Below are 13,651 nucleotides of genomic sequence, written 5' to 3' on the forward strand. Positions count from 1 at the left end.
GTTATGGGATCCAGCCCCACATCAGGCTCCTCTGCTATGAGCCTGCTTCTTCCTCTCCCACTCCCCCTGTTTGTGTTCCCTCTCTCGCTGGCTGTCTCTATCTCTGTCAAATAAACAAATAAAATCTTTAAAAAAAAAAAAAAAAAAGAATATCCTAATTCCTAGATATAGAAAATCAATCTTTGTATTGGTGGCAAAGTTGGAAGGAACAACATAGTCTGCTAACAGCCACTCTTCCAAGCACATACAGGTTCATGGCTGAGAAGTTCACTCAAATGTCTACTACCACGTGCTCTCTGAAAGTTACTGAAAGTTATTCCTGTAAAAGCCTGCAGGAGGCCTATGTGGATTTGTCACAGCTGTTGAGCCAGGTTTATAACAGGTGAGCTGAGGCACTGAAAATCAGAGGTCTATAGTTACTTTCTTTTTGTACCACAAGCTGTAAGGGGAGGATTCTGACAGGAAAACAGTGAGCCTGGCATTAAGTTCGCTTTAGGTAAGCCTCCAGAAGGCTGAAGCTGAACACACAAAGTTCTATCTCCTCAGACAATGGAAAACAAGTGCTCTTCTATGCTTAAAACTTAAGATCAGAACGCCCAGGCCAACAATTATGAGGGGCTATTTATCTGCATCCTCCAAAGGGAGAAACATCAGCCCTCTGTCAGAATCTCAGCCTCATCTTTCAGAGACTCCTCTCTTACTGCGGCCGGCTCTAGGGATGCTCTGTTGACCACCACTTCTTTTCAGTGACTATGTGAGGATAAATAAATGAACGGGATGGTTGATTTTTACTACCACCAGATGCTAACATATCCCCTAATTCTGGGGAGCATCTTCATAAATTCCAAACATCCTAAATAACCCAGAACAAAGCAAAAGAAAGACAACTACCTGATTTAGTCTAAGTTAAGAAACATAATATGCCAGTAGGCATGCCAAACATCTAGAACAAAAAAAAAAAGAAGAAGAAGAAGGGGGGTGGAGAGACAGCAATAAAGATTGGCACAGACAATGACTTGGTTGGGGCTTTAAAAAAAATTGGCTATACCTTCAAAAATAAATAAATAAACTCCAATTGTGATCAAATGAGTAGACTTGAGGTAGCAAAAGGAGCCTGTGGTATTAGCACTGCAATTCTTATCACCGCTGTATGTCAATCAGCTAACTTGCCAAAGGTGAGATAACCAAGGGAACTTCATCCAAGTGAACAAATAAGTAACTTGGAAGATTTCCTAAGATGTCTCAATGTCTCTTTACCTAGGAAGGTGTATGATACAGGACTCCTAAATTCAAATTTGTTGCTGGCTTCCACTCCCCCAGCCCCAACATTTGAAAGTTTATAAGTACACAGTAAAATTGAAAAAATTTTACAGTGAACATCCATACCCCAATCACCTACATTCAACAATTAACATTTTACTATACTTGCTTTTTAACATTTATTCATCCCATTAACCATCTTATTTTTTTTCATGGATTTCAAAGTAAACTGCAGGTAATGATATACTTCCCTATAAACACTTCCGCATGCAAATCATTCACTGGAGTTCGATATTTATTTAGGTTTTGCATCTTTTGATTAAAAAAAGAAAAACTCATATACAATGAAATACAAGTCTTAAGTACACATTTGCTGAGTTCTGACAAATATATATACACAGGTGGCTTGCTTTTTAAATTTAAATTTTTCTCCTTTGTAAAAACTGTTAGGACTCTGTTCCCATGCTTATATCATTTAATACACAGATGTGGGGATATGGTACAGTGTTTGCTTAGAAATGCCTTCAAAGATCATTTTAGAGGGGAAAAAAAAAAAAGGCTTCCTGATGATCATAAAGGAAATGTGGTTACATGTAAACCCTCTGTTTAAAGTGGTGAGATCCCCAAGGCCTAACATATGAGATTTCCAAAGACTGGGAAATAGCACCTGGTTTAACAATTAACAAAAGCCTATCCTGGGGGATTTTACTCTTTTAATCAGTTCTAACTTCATCTTCAAAGCTAATGGATCAGATAAGAACTTCTAGTTCACATGAGATAGTTGCCCTACAATCTCATTAGTGCATCTGAGTAACAACACTCACTCACTCCTCTTAGATGAAAGAGAGAACAGAAAGTCAAAATGAATTAAGGTTGTCCAGAAAAGAGCAGTAGTCTCATTATTGCTTTAGGTGTTTTCAGGTACAAATAACAGTATCAGGAAAATAATGTGTGGCTAAAATTACCTTCCCATTTATCACCATCAGAAACATTCTTCAGATCTAAATGTGGAATTTGGGTTCCACATGCTGCTTCCCCTTGAACACCAACACTTTGACCTCCTGGCACTTCTGATTCAGTGTTGGCATTCAAATCACATATCTTGCTACTAGAATCCTGTATTTTAAAATAAAGAATACATTTCACAACCACAAAGCTTTTCTCACTCAGCTTAATTAAAAACAAGCAGCATATATCCTTGTATCGTCTCTATTAGTGTACTACTGTGCCTATATACATACTCAGCTCTCCCACTCCCACCATCCAAACTATTTTCAAACATACATTTGCAGTTTTATAATATGTACTACTGGAAGACAAAGTTTGGATGCCAAATTCAGAAAAATGTTTTTATAACCAAGTTACTTGTAACCAAAAGTGACAAATTAAGCCGCTCTGAACTGTAAAATATCTGGTAAGAGAACCTGTATTTACATCTCCTGTAAACCTATTCAACCCAAGAGTTAAAGGCCAGATATAATATTTGGTAGGTTAAACTTAGTCAAATTTGTAAAAACCATAAGAAAAAGATCTTACCAGAATCAAGTGTGACAATGTATCACTGTCAAATGACACATATTCTTTCCTAAAAATACAAGTATAGTTATTAGTCTTTTAGGAATAAGTAGGTTACTATCATTGCACATTTCTTACCTAGATTCCTCTCTTCCCCATATAGTTAGCATTTAGAATGTGAGAGAAGAAAATGACAACTGGACATATGCCCATTCTTTGGAGCCCTATATCTGAAAATCACACACTACTGAAAAGATCCACAGAATTACTTCAAGTTTAGAAAAATTAAGTAACATTTGCCACCCTCCCACATAACCACCCCCTCCAAAAGAAAAACATTTTAAAAGTAAAATTAAAATCCACAATAAATAGAAATCAAGAGTGTTGAATGTATAATGGAAAAGATTTTGTAAAGTAAATATTAGTTTTAACCAAATAGCTTTATTATCCCCCACTCTGGGATTTTTTTTTTCTTTTAAAGAAGATTTTTTTAAAGGTATAGCGATGGTCCTATATATTTTTTTTTATGTTCCTATATTTCAAATCTGATTGTGTTCTATCACAATCAGAACAAGATTACTATTTCTAAACTTCTCCTTCCTCAAAACATAATGGTAACATGTAAAAAGGAAATTTTTAAAAATTTCAATTCACCTCTTATACCCCCCCATAAAAATAAACCCCTATTTAGAACAAATATTAGAGCAAGCTGTCACAAATGATCTCTCCCTATTTGACCAGTCAACAGAGCATCTGATATTACAGTAGGTTATCAACATACCTACTGTGGGAAATTTCTTCTCTCCAGAGATATGGTGGCAGTTTACAATGGTACACACAGACACTGCTTCCACCCTGCCTTAACAGTGTGCACCCAGATGACAGGTCTTGATCTACCTACGGCAAGACATCTCCTCATACGCATAAATACCTTATTCTTGCTGAGCAAAAGAAATGAACTAAATTCCCTGGCAAGCTCAAAGGCCTTCCCTTGCTTAGAGTGGGAGCAAATGGTGGAATGAGCTACATTCTGCCTTGAGACTACAAAAGACCCAATCACCTAAATTTGAGAAACATGAGTGTTAAGCATGCAAAATGTAATCCATCTAACCAAGGAACTCTTTGGATCTAGAAACAAGTTTGCTAACCTATACACAAGTTGAAGAGGAAAGAGCTTTTCCAAAAAGATTGAGTCCTCACTAAATGGATCCTTATTGTTCTACCAAATCCAGATGTCATCATTCTGGGGATGCCTGTTTATCTTATATCTTCAGCCCATAGCTCCAATACTCCCTGGGCTGGAAGAGGATCATTCCTGCCTCCTGAAAGGAAGCACAAGGAACTGCTGTAAGCAGGAAATCTGTGGACCTTCAGAGTATGGAGACACTCCAGAGACATGGCTCCAAAGAATTTACTTACCCTCAGAGAACAAGTTTCCTATCACAATTAAGAGAGACAATGGCATTAACACGAGTTTACCCTTGCCAACAAGCTATCACCACATCAGTAATGTTTGAGAATCCTCAGTATTTACAATCTAGTCTGCATTCATTACAAATCTGTTTCCTGAATATCAAATAATTTTTCTTAAGAAAGTTATAATACACTGCTTGGCAATGTCTCAAAGAATCAGAAAAAGGGTAACAGGAACCAAAACCTACTCAGCTACTTAAAACATTCTAGAAAGCTGGGGCGCCTGGGTAGCGCAGTCGTTAAAGCGTCTGCCTTCGGCTCAGGGCGTGATCCTGGCGTTCCAGGATCGAGTCCCACATCAGGCTCCTCCGCTGGGAGCCTGCTTCTTCCTCTCCCACTCCCCCTGCTGTGTTCCCTCTCTCACTGGCTGTCTCTCTGTCACATAAATAAATAAAATCTTTAAAAAAAAAAAAAAACATTCTAGAAAGCTTATGCTCAAAGGGACTGTATCATCAAGTATCTATGGAGACTACATATGGCTGAAATACTCATTGCCTCAGTATCTCCCTCCCATTTTTGCTGGCCAAGGAGGTAAACAAACACAAATTGCGTAAGATATACTAGGATACACCAAGGAGAAGCTGGAGAGGGAACAAAAATATTCTGTACAAATTTGATAAAGCAAATATGCTATAATCTTTCAGTTAGTTATCCATGGTTCTAAGACTATGAATTAACTCACTGAAAGGCATATTCAGAATATCAATAAATTCCCAATTTTTCTATAATCAACTGAAAGTTTGGAGTGTCTCCAAGAAGGCTCTGTTCTTCCCTCTGTATGTTTTCCAAGTTATACCTAATGTCTGTCTGAACCTGTAGCCCCTCTGAATACTTATGAATATGCTTTACGTTTACCATTAAAATAAGAAGTTGGCTTTTTAGATAATCGAAAATGTATGTTATAATGGATAAATTCATCTAAAAATCTCACCCCCAAATCTGTAAAGGGCTCCAATTCTCAAAACGATTAATGAGTAATGAAAGAAAATGCTTACCCCTCAAGACAGCCATCTTCGCTATCACCGTGGTCACTGCATGGCTCTAACAGTATACCTACAGACTGACAAAAAAGAACACCACCGCTATATTAATGGAGCTCCCAATACTCAGGTATGACAGGAAGTTTCCAACCTAAATTACGATATTAGATTGCAAGTTAGTCAAATGCCCCCTTTTAATTCTTCATAATAGTTATAGGTGTTGGCATCTCTTTTTAAAGACAGTAATTTATCTTTCTCAAAACTTGAGGCGTGTGCATGTGTGTGCGTGTGTACAAAATGGAGACCCTGCATTCTCACTACACTATTAGGTACTGCTCTTACTATCCCATTCCTTTTCCATCCTTAGGATTTCTTCCTCCAAAAAGGAGAGCCATATGGTCCCACCTGCCAACTGCTCCTTCTCTTTCTTCTCAGCCACAACAATGTTAAGTTGGTAACTTCCTAGCAGGTAACAGAGGAATCATTTGGTTCACCAGATCCCTTTATTACATTTGAAATAACAACCGTAAACCTCAAAAACACATGCAAACACTCCCCCTATTTTCTAATGAGTTCAGTGACACCATCCCATCACTATTCCTTCCCCAAACAGATACTCACTGAGTCTAATATAATTATCCTTGTGCCTTACTGCAAATTAGGTAAACTTCTCAATGTTTCTGATGATCACCTCTGAAATCAACAGATGGTTGGATTCTTAAGAAACTACCACTTGTCCAGTTTTAATATGAAGACAGTTCATAATTATCTGGAAAAAGCTATTAAATTACTTCTCCCTTTTCCAACTATATATCTCTGTGAGGATGAATTGTCTGCAAGCACTTCAAACAAAACAACCTATGGCAACAGACTGAATGCAGAAGCAGGTATGAAAATCCATCTTGACTTTTATTAAGTCAGACAAGCATTAACAATATTTGTAAATATGTAAAACAATACCATTCCTCAGAGTACAAAATGTTTTATACAGCTTTTTATTAAGTTAAAAAACAACCATATTTACAGTACCTTGAGTGAATTTAATAAACATTTTCTAATTTTTCAATTTTAATTTCTAATGTGGTAAATATTGATAAATATACCTATGTAAACAAAACCCTTCCAGGATACTCAGTATCTTTTAAGAGTATCAAAAGGTCCTGAGACTCAAACTGTGAGAACCACTGATCTACACATCAGACTTCAGCAACCTTTCTGTCTAGAATATATATAACTTTACGTTCTTAAATATGGGCTCATGAAATAATCATTACTAGACCCAATATTCAAAATAAGTCTTGGTGTTTCATTCAAAGAACCAGGTTGAAGTCCCAGCTCTAACCTTTCCTATCACAAATATAAGAACAACAATCATTTACTTGCCTATCTTACAGTTACTATGAGAGAATTAAAAGAAATAGCTTAGAAGTTTCATTATAAAAGCATATTATTATATCACCAACTCTAATTTAACCTACAATTCATTATACTATGAAATAAATGAAACAAATATAAAGACTGATGTAATACCCACATACTTTCTAGCCAGATTTAAGCAACATAATTTTTTTTAAATTTTATTTATTTATTGGAGAGAGAGACAGCATGCAAGCACAACTGGGGGGGGGGGGAGCAGAGGGAGAAGCAGATGCCCCCCCGCTCAGCAGGGAGCCCGATAAAGGGCTCAATCCCACAACCCTGAGATCATGACCTGAGCGCCTGTAGGCAACATAATTCTTAAAATGAATACTGAAAAGTAGTTTAAAAAAAAAAAAAGGCAATTGGAGGCAACATAAAAGATGCAGTAACAGAAGACAAAGGCTGATACACTGATACACTCTGAAATTCAGAGTAAGGTGCAGAGTTATCTTCTACATTATGCCCCAGGGCAAAAAAATTTAGAGGTATTAGGGTCAGGCTAAAGTATATCCAGACTTCAAATTTAACAGACATGGAAATAAACAATACTTTTTTGAGAAGCTAAAGTATGTTTTGCTTCCTCAGAATTCACTCTACACAAAACATCATTCCTTTGTATATGGGGAGAAAGAGCTTGTTTTTTCTAAATTATCAGCTGGCAAACAGCCCATACTCTCCCCTCCCTTCCCCAAAACCATCAGGGTCCTCGAAAGAAAGTGTAAGGTGTTCTGGTCCCCACTAAGGTAAGCAAGAGAGCTTTGGTGCTGGTGGTGGTGACGGTGGTGGTGGTGGCGGCAACACTCGTGGGAGCAGCAGCTGCAGTATAATCCTATTGCCAATGTTCAGGGGCTGTCAGGGCTAAATGCCAGGAGCTAATTAAAGCCTAATGGGCATTTCCAGTAATTTCTGTGCCCCCCCCATTCCTTATCCATCCATTACTGATGCTTCCACACTGTTTAGTTCTGCATCTCCCCATCTCCACCCGCCTAGTATTCCTCAAACATACTAGTTACTTCTTTTAAATAAGCTAAATACCCCCACTCCATTCCACACATTTCACTTAGTAAACCCTTACTAAACAGTTTATTAAGTATACTTCAATGTAAGCCAATTTCTTCCATCGATTAATGTGTAAGTCGGTCTCCACAGCAAAGGAAACCATCAACAAAATGAAAAGGCAACCTACTGAATGGGAAAATATTGGCAAACAATGTATCTGACAGGGGTGCTTGAGTGGCTCAGTCGCTGAGGTTAAGCATCCAACTCTTGAGTTCAGCTCCAGTCACGATCTCAGGATCATGAGATTGAGCCCCATGTCAGACTCTGTGCTGGGCATGAAGCCTGCTTGCGATTCTCTCTGGCTCCTTCTGCCCTGATCAAGTACATGCACTCATGATCTCTCAAAAACAAAACAAAAACAAAATAAACCAAAAGACGCACAATATATCTGACAGTGAGTTAATATCCAAAATGTATAAAAGAAAAAGACCTCATACAACTCAATAGGAAAAAACAAACAATTGGATTTAAAAATGGGCAGAGGGGGGGAAAATGGGCAGAAGACCTGAACAGACATTTCTCCAACATATACACATGGTCAAAAAGTACACGAAAAGGTGCTCAACATCACTAATCATCAGAGAAATGCAAATCAAAGGTGATAGCACCTCACACCTGTCAGAAAGGCTATTATCAAAAAGACTAGAAATAACAAGTGCTGGAGAAGATGTAGAGAAAGGGAAACAGAGTGCAATGTTAGTAGGAATGTAAACTGAGCCAGCCACTATGGAAAGCAGTATGGAGGTTCCTCAAAAAATTAAAACTAGAACACATGATTATCAGCAATTCCACTTCTGGGTATTTATCCAAAGGAAACAAAAACACTACTTCAAAAAGATAACTGTGCGCCACGTTCATTGCCATTATTTATAATAACCAAAACATGATAACAACCTAAGTGTCCACCAATGGATGAATGGAAAAAGAAAATGTAGTGCATATATTTATACAATGGAGTATTATTCTGCCATAAAAAAGGAAATCCTGCCATTGGTCACAACATGGATGGACCATGAGTGCATTATGCTAAACGAATTAAGTCAGACAGAGAAAGATCGATGTCACATGATCTCACATGTGACATCTAAAAAACAAAACAAAAACAACGTCATAGATACAAAGAACAAATTGTTTGTTGCCAGAGACAGGGACTTAGGGGTGGGCAAAATGGGTCAAAGTTGTCAAAAGGTACAAACTTCCAATAATAAAACAAATAAGACATAGGGATATAATGTATAGCTTAGTGATTATATCTAATAATACTGTATTGTAAATATAAATGTTACTGAGAGTAGGTCTTACAAATCTCAACACAAGTATAAAAGCTTTTTAACTATGTGATGATGGAGGTTAACTACATATTGTGACCATTTCACAATATATACACACAGAAAATTGTTGTACACCTGAAACTAATATAATCTTAGGGCGCATGGGTGGCTCAATTGGTTGAGCATCTGCCTTCAGCTTAGGTCATGATCCCAGAGTCCTGGGATCGAGCCCCACATCGGGCTCCCTGCTCCATGGGGAGCCTGCTTCTCCCTCCCCCTCTGCCTGCCACTCCCCCTGCTTCTGCATGCACTCTCTCTCCGTCAAATGAATAAATATTTTTTAAAAAAAGAAACTAATATAATGTTATATGACAATAATCTCTCAATTTTTAAAAATAAAAAGACGGGGTGCCTGGGTGGCTCAGTCGTTTAGCATCTGCCTTTGGCTCAGGTCATGATCCCGGGGTCCTGGGATCAAGCCCTGCATCGGCTCCCTGCTCAGCAAGCCTGCTTCCCCCTCTCCCTGCCTGCTGTTCCCCCTGCTGTGCTCTCTCTCTCTCTCTCTCTCAAATAAATAAATAAATAAAATCTTTCAAAAAATTAAAAGAGAGAGAGAGAGAGAGATTGGGATTTAAAAACAAAACAAACATGTTACTAAGTGACTGTTTCCCGGCAGAGGTTTTAGACATTTTTCTACCTGTTAAGGAAAAATAAAAAACCTGTTCAGTCAGTTAAGCATCAGATTCTTGATTTTGGCTCAGATCCTCATCTCAAGGTTGTGACACAGAGCCCCACGCCTGGCTTCTGCACTCAGCACAGTCTGCTTAAGACTCAGTCTCCCTCTCTCTGCCCTGCCCATGCTGGGCACGCGTGCGTGCACGCATGCACACTCTCTCTCTCTCAAATAAATAAGTAAATCTTTAAAAAACAACATAAAAAAACCTGATGAGATTTCATAATAGCACAAGTCAAAATGACAATCATCTCTCTCTCCTTCTTGGCTGTCCTCTAGAGTTTCCCAAATACTTCTGGCCTCCACTCCTGAAAAAAGATTGCATTCCACTAATTGCTCAGTGTTTGGAAGATAGAAATAACTGTAAGTCTGTTAGGTACCAATAATAAAAGCTTGTGAAGAATCTTGAAATGAATTGATTTTGTGATAAGTTTATTGATAGTAACAAGTATTTTGATGTGAGTTCTGATCAGGCAACTGATTCTCAGTTTTAACCCCTCAAAAATAGTCCAAATTACTCTACCAACTATTGTACCTATTTAAAAATTTATAGGGGCACCTGGGTGGCACAGCGGTTAAGCGTCTGCCTTCAGCTCAGGGCGTGATCCCGGCGTTGTGGGATCGAGCCCCACGTCAGGCTCCTCTGCTATGAGCCTGCTTCTTCCTCTCCCACTCCCCCTACTTGTGTTCACTCTCTCACTGGCTGCCTCTATCTCTGTCAAATAAATAAATAAAATCTTTTTAAAAATAAATAAATAAATAAATAAAATATAAAAATTTATAGATCTGGGGTGCCTGGATGGTGCAGTTGGTTAAGCAACCAAGATGCCCTTCGGTAGGTGAATGGATAAATAAATTGTGGTACATTGAAACAATGGAATATAATTCAACACTAAAAAGAAATGAGCTCTCAAGCCATTAAGAAAACATTAAGAAATCTTAAATGAATATTATTAAGTTAAAAAATCCAATATGAAAAGACTACATACTATACAATTCCAATGATACGACACTCTGGAAATGGCAAAACTATGCAGACAATAAAAAGATCAGTGGTTGCAAGGGTGGTGGGAGAAATGAGCAGAGCACAGAGGATTTTTAGGGCAGTTTAAAAACCAGAGTATGATATTATAATGAATACATGTCATTATACATTTGTTCAAACCCATGAAATATACATCAAGAATAAATTTTAAGGTAAACCAGACTTTGAGTGATTACGATGTGTCAATGTAGGTTCATTCTTGGTAAAATATGTGCTGTTCAGGTGAGTGATGGTGACAATGGGGGAGGTTGTTGTAAACCTAAAGCTGCTCTAAAAAATAATGTTTTGGGGGAAAAAATAATTCTTGCATTCTTAACAAGGTAACTGATACACCAATTTCAGTCAACACATATACTTAGGGGGCACCTCGCTGGCTCAGTCAGTAGAGCACAACTCTTGACCTCAGGATTTAGAACTTAAGCCACACATTGGGTGTGGAGCCTACCTGAAAAGAGAAGAGAATAGAAAGAGAAGAAAAGAGAAAAAGAAAGACAAGAGACAAGACAGGAAGAACAAGAACAAGTTTACTTAGATGCCTACTAAGTGTCAGATGTTACTCATTTGTTTGGTCACACATATTCCACAAATACTTAATGAATACCTAGGTGTTCTAGATAATGGGGATGCAATAATGAACAAAACAGATAAAAATTTCAACCCTCATGAAGGTTGAGGGTTTACAGTCTAATGGTGAGAGAAAGACAGGGGCACCTGGGTGGCACAGTCGTTAAGCGTCTGCCTTCGGCTCAGGGTGTGATCCCAGCGTTCTGGGATCAAGCCCCACATCAGGCTCCTCCGGTAGGAGCCTGCTTCTTCCTCCCCCACTCCCCCTGCTTGTGTTCCCTCTCTCGCTGGCTGTCTCTCTATGTCAAATTAATAAATAAAAAATCTTTTAAAAAAAATGGTGAGAGAAAGACAATAAACTAATAATTTAAAGATAATGTGCAATAGTGATAACACTATCAAGGGCAAAGGGGAGAAGGACAGGAACTTCAGGGACTAGATGGGAGTGGGTCAATGGGAAGACCTGCTAATACCAAAAGAGAGTGATGAGATTTGGCCATACTGAAAAGGCCAAAGTGAGGAAACATTTGCAGGATCAGAAGCAGCAAACCATGGGACACCTGGGAAAACAGCAATCCAGACAGAACTCTAATGTCTCAATGTTTTTGTAGTGCCTACTCCTATACTTTATACCCAGATGGCACCAGAAGGTTCTAAGAAGAGAACTGACATTATATAACTTTCCTTTTAAAAGAATCACTCTGGCTGCTGTGCTGAGAATAGACCACAGGGAGGCAAAGATGATACTACATTTATCTGTTAATCTAGGTGAAATAATGTTGGGTTTGGACCTACATGGTGGCAATGGAAAACAGTAAAAAGTGGTCAGATTCCAGATAAACTTTGAAGGTATAACCAACAGGACTCTGTAAAGGACTGCATATACAGTGAAAGAAACCAAGGATGACCGAAGGCTTTTGGCCTATGCATATGGAAGGAGAAATTGTCCTTTATTGAGATTTTAAAGACGAAAAGAAGAACAGATATGTGGACAAGATTATAAATTCAGTTTGGTGCCTGTGAAGTTCAAAATGCTTACAAGATATTCAAGTGGAAATGTTAAGTAAAACAACTCGATATAGGAATTAAGTTCAAGATAAAGATCTCACCTAGAGATATAAATTTGGAAATCTTTAGCATGTAGATGGTATTTTAAAACCATTAGTCTAAATGAGATTACCAAGGGAGTGAATGAAAATAAGCAATCTGAGAACGGGGTACTGAGCCATTCCAAGTTTCAAAGGTTCAGAACATGAAAAGTCATCAACAAAGAAACAGAGCAGCCAGTCAAGCAGAAAAAAACCCAGAGGAGTGAGAGATTCTGAAAGCCAAGAAAAAAAAAAAAAATCAAGATAGTGAGAGAAATTAATTGAATCAAATTGTACTCACAGATCAAGTAAAATGTGCAACAGACCTCATGTGTACCCTGCAAAGGCAGTTTTAGAGGAATGATGGGGCAAAACGTTACCTGGAGGAGGTTTAAGAGAGAGTGGGAAGATTAGAATTAAAGAGAGAACACATTCAAGTTATTTTATTATAGGGGGAAGCAAAAAGAGAGTCAAGAGAGTGATTTCCTAAACATGGAAAAATAACATTTTACATTGATGGGAATGATCCAGTAGACGGGAAGAAACTGATAATCCAGAAAAGGGCAAGGAGACAACTATAGAAGCAATAACGATAAACAGATGAAAAGGGATCTAATATACCAGTAGAAGTAAAAGCATTAATATACCAGTAATACAGAAATGCAGTGAAAATAGCAGGAGCAGCTTAACTTCTGTGAAATGTTTCCTACCTTATAAAATAACTGTATATTTCTACTTCTTTGAATATTTATAATAATCCTCTAACGTAATCCTCTAACCTGTCTACAGAAAAGCAAACAGCAGATAAGAAAAGTTAGGTAAGGTGGCCAAAGTCACAGTTCTATTAAGAAGCAAAGCCAGAATACAAATCTCAGTTGACAGATCCTGAGTTCTTTATCTGTATCTTAAGAGTTTATAGTTTAGTATGAAAACATGTTAAAGAAAACTTCCTTACCATTAAGAATCTTATTTTTAAAAAGTGTTATCAAAACTGAACTTTAAAACATGTCTTAGGATACTGCTTTGCACATTTATTGACATCATCTTTTTTATTTTTTATTTTTTAAAAGATTTTATTTATTTATTTGACAGAGAGCCAGCCAGCGAGAGAGGGAACACAAGCAGGGGGAGCGGGAGAGGAAGAAGCAGCCTCCTAGTGGAGGAGCCTGGTGTGGGGCTTGATCCCAGAACACTGGGATCACACCCTGAGCCGAAGGCAGACGCTTAACGACTGAGCCACCCAG

The 13,651-nt window shown here is 38.0% G+C and overlaps 1 protein-coding gene across 13 annotated transcripts in view; it reads right to left on the reverse strand.

Moving 5' to 3' along the window:
• FAM13B (family with sequence similarity 13 member B) overlaps window positions 1–13,651 on the reverse strand; it is a 76,430-nt gene that overhangs the window by 16,646 nt on the left and 46,133 nt on the right. For all 13 annotated transcript variants that reach the window (XM_026508055.4, XM_044387428.3, XM_048220844.2 and 10 more), the window contains 3 exons: window positions 5,244–5,308; window positions 2,797–2,845; window positions 2,226–2,376 (listed from right to left, as the gene is read on the reverse strand). In XM_026508055.4, coding sequence (XP_026363840.1) covers window positions 2,226–2,376; window positions 2,797–2,845; window positions 5,244–5,308 — 265 coding nt within the window. The remainder of the gene's footprint in view (window positions 1–2,225; window positions 2,377–2,796; window positions 2,846–5,243; window positions 5,309–13,651) is intronic.

Source organism: Ursus arctos, unplaced genomic scaffold (genome assembly GCF_023065955.2).
Source record: "Ursus arctos isolate Adak ecotype North America unplaced genomic scaffold, UrsArc2.0 scaffold_5, whole genome shotgun sequence".
NCBI classification, from domain to species: Eukaryota; Metazoa; Chordata; class Mammalia; order Carnivora; family Ursidae; genus Ursus; species Ursus arctos.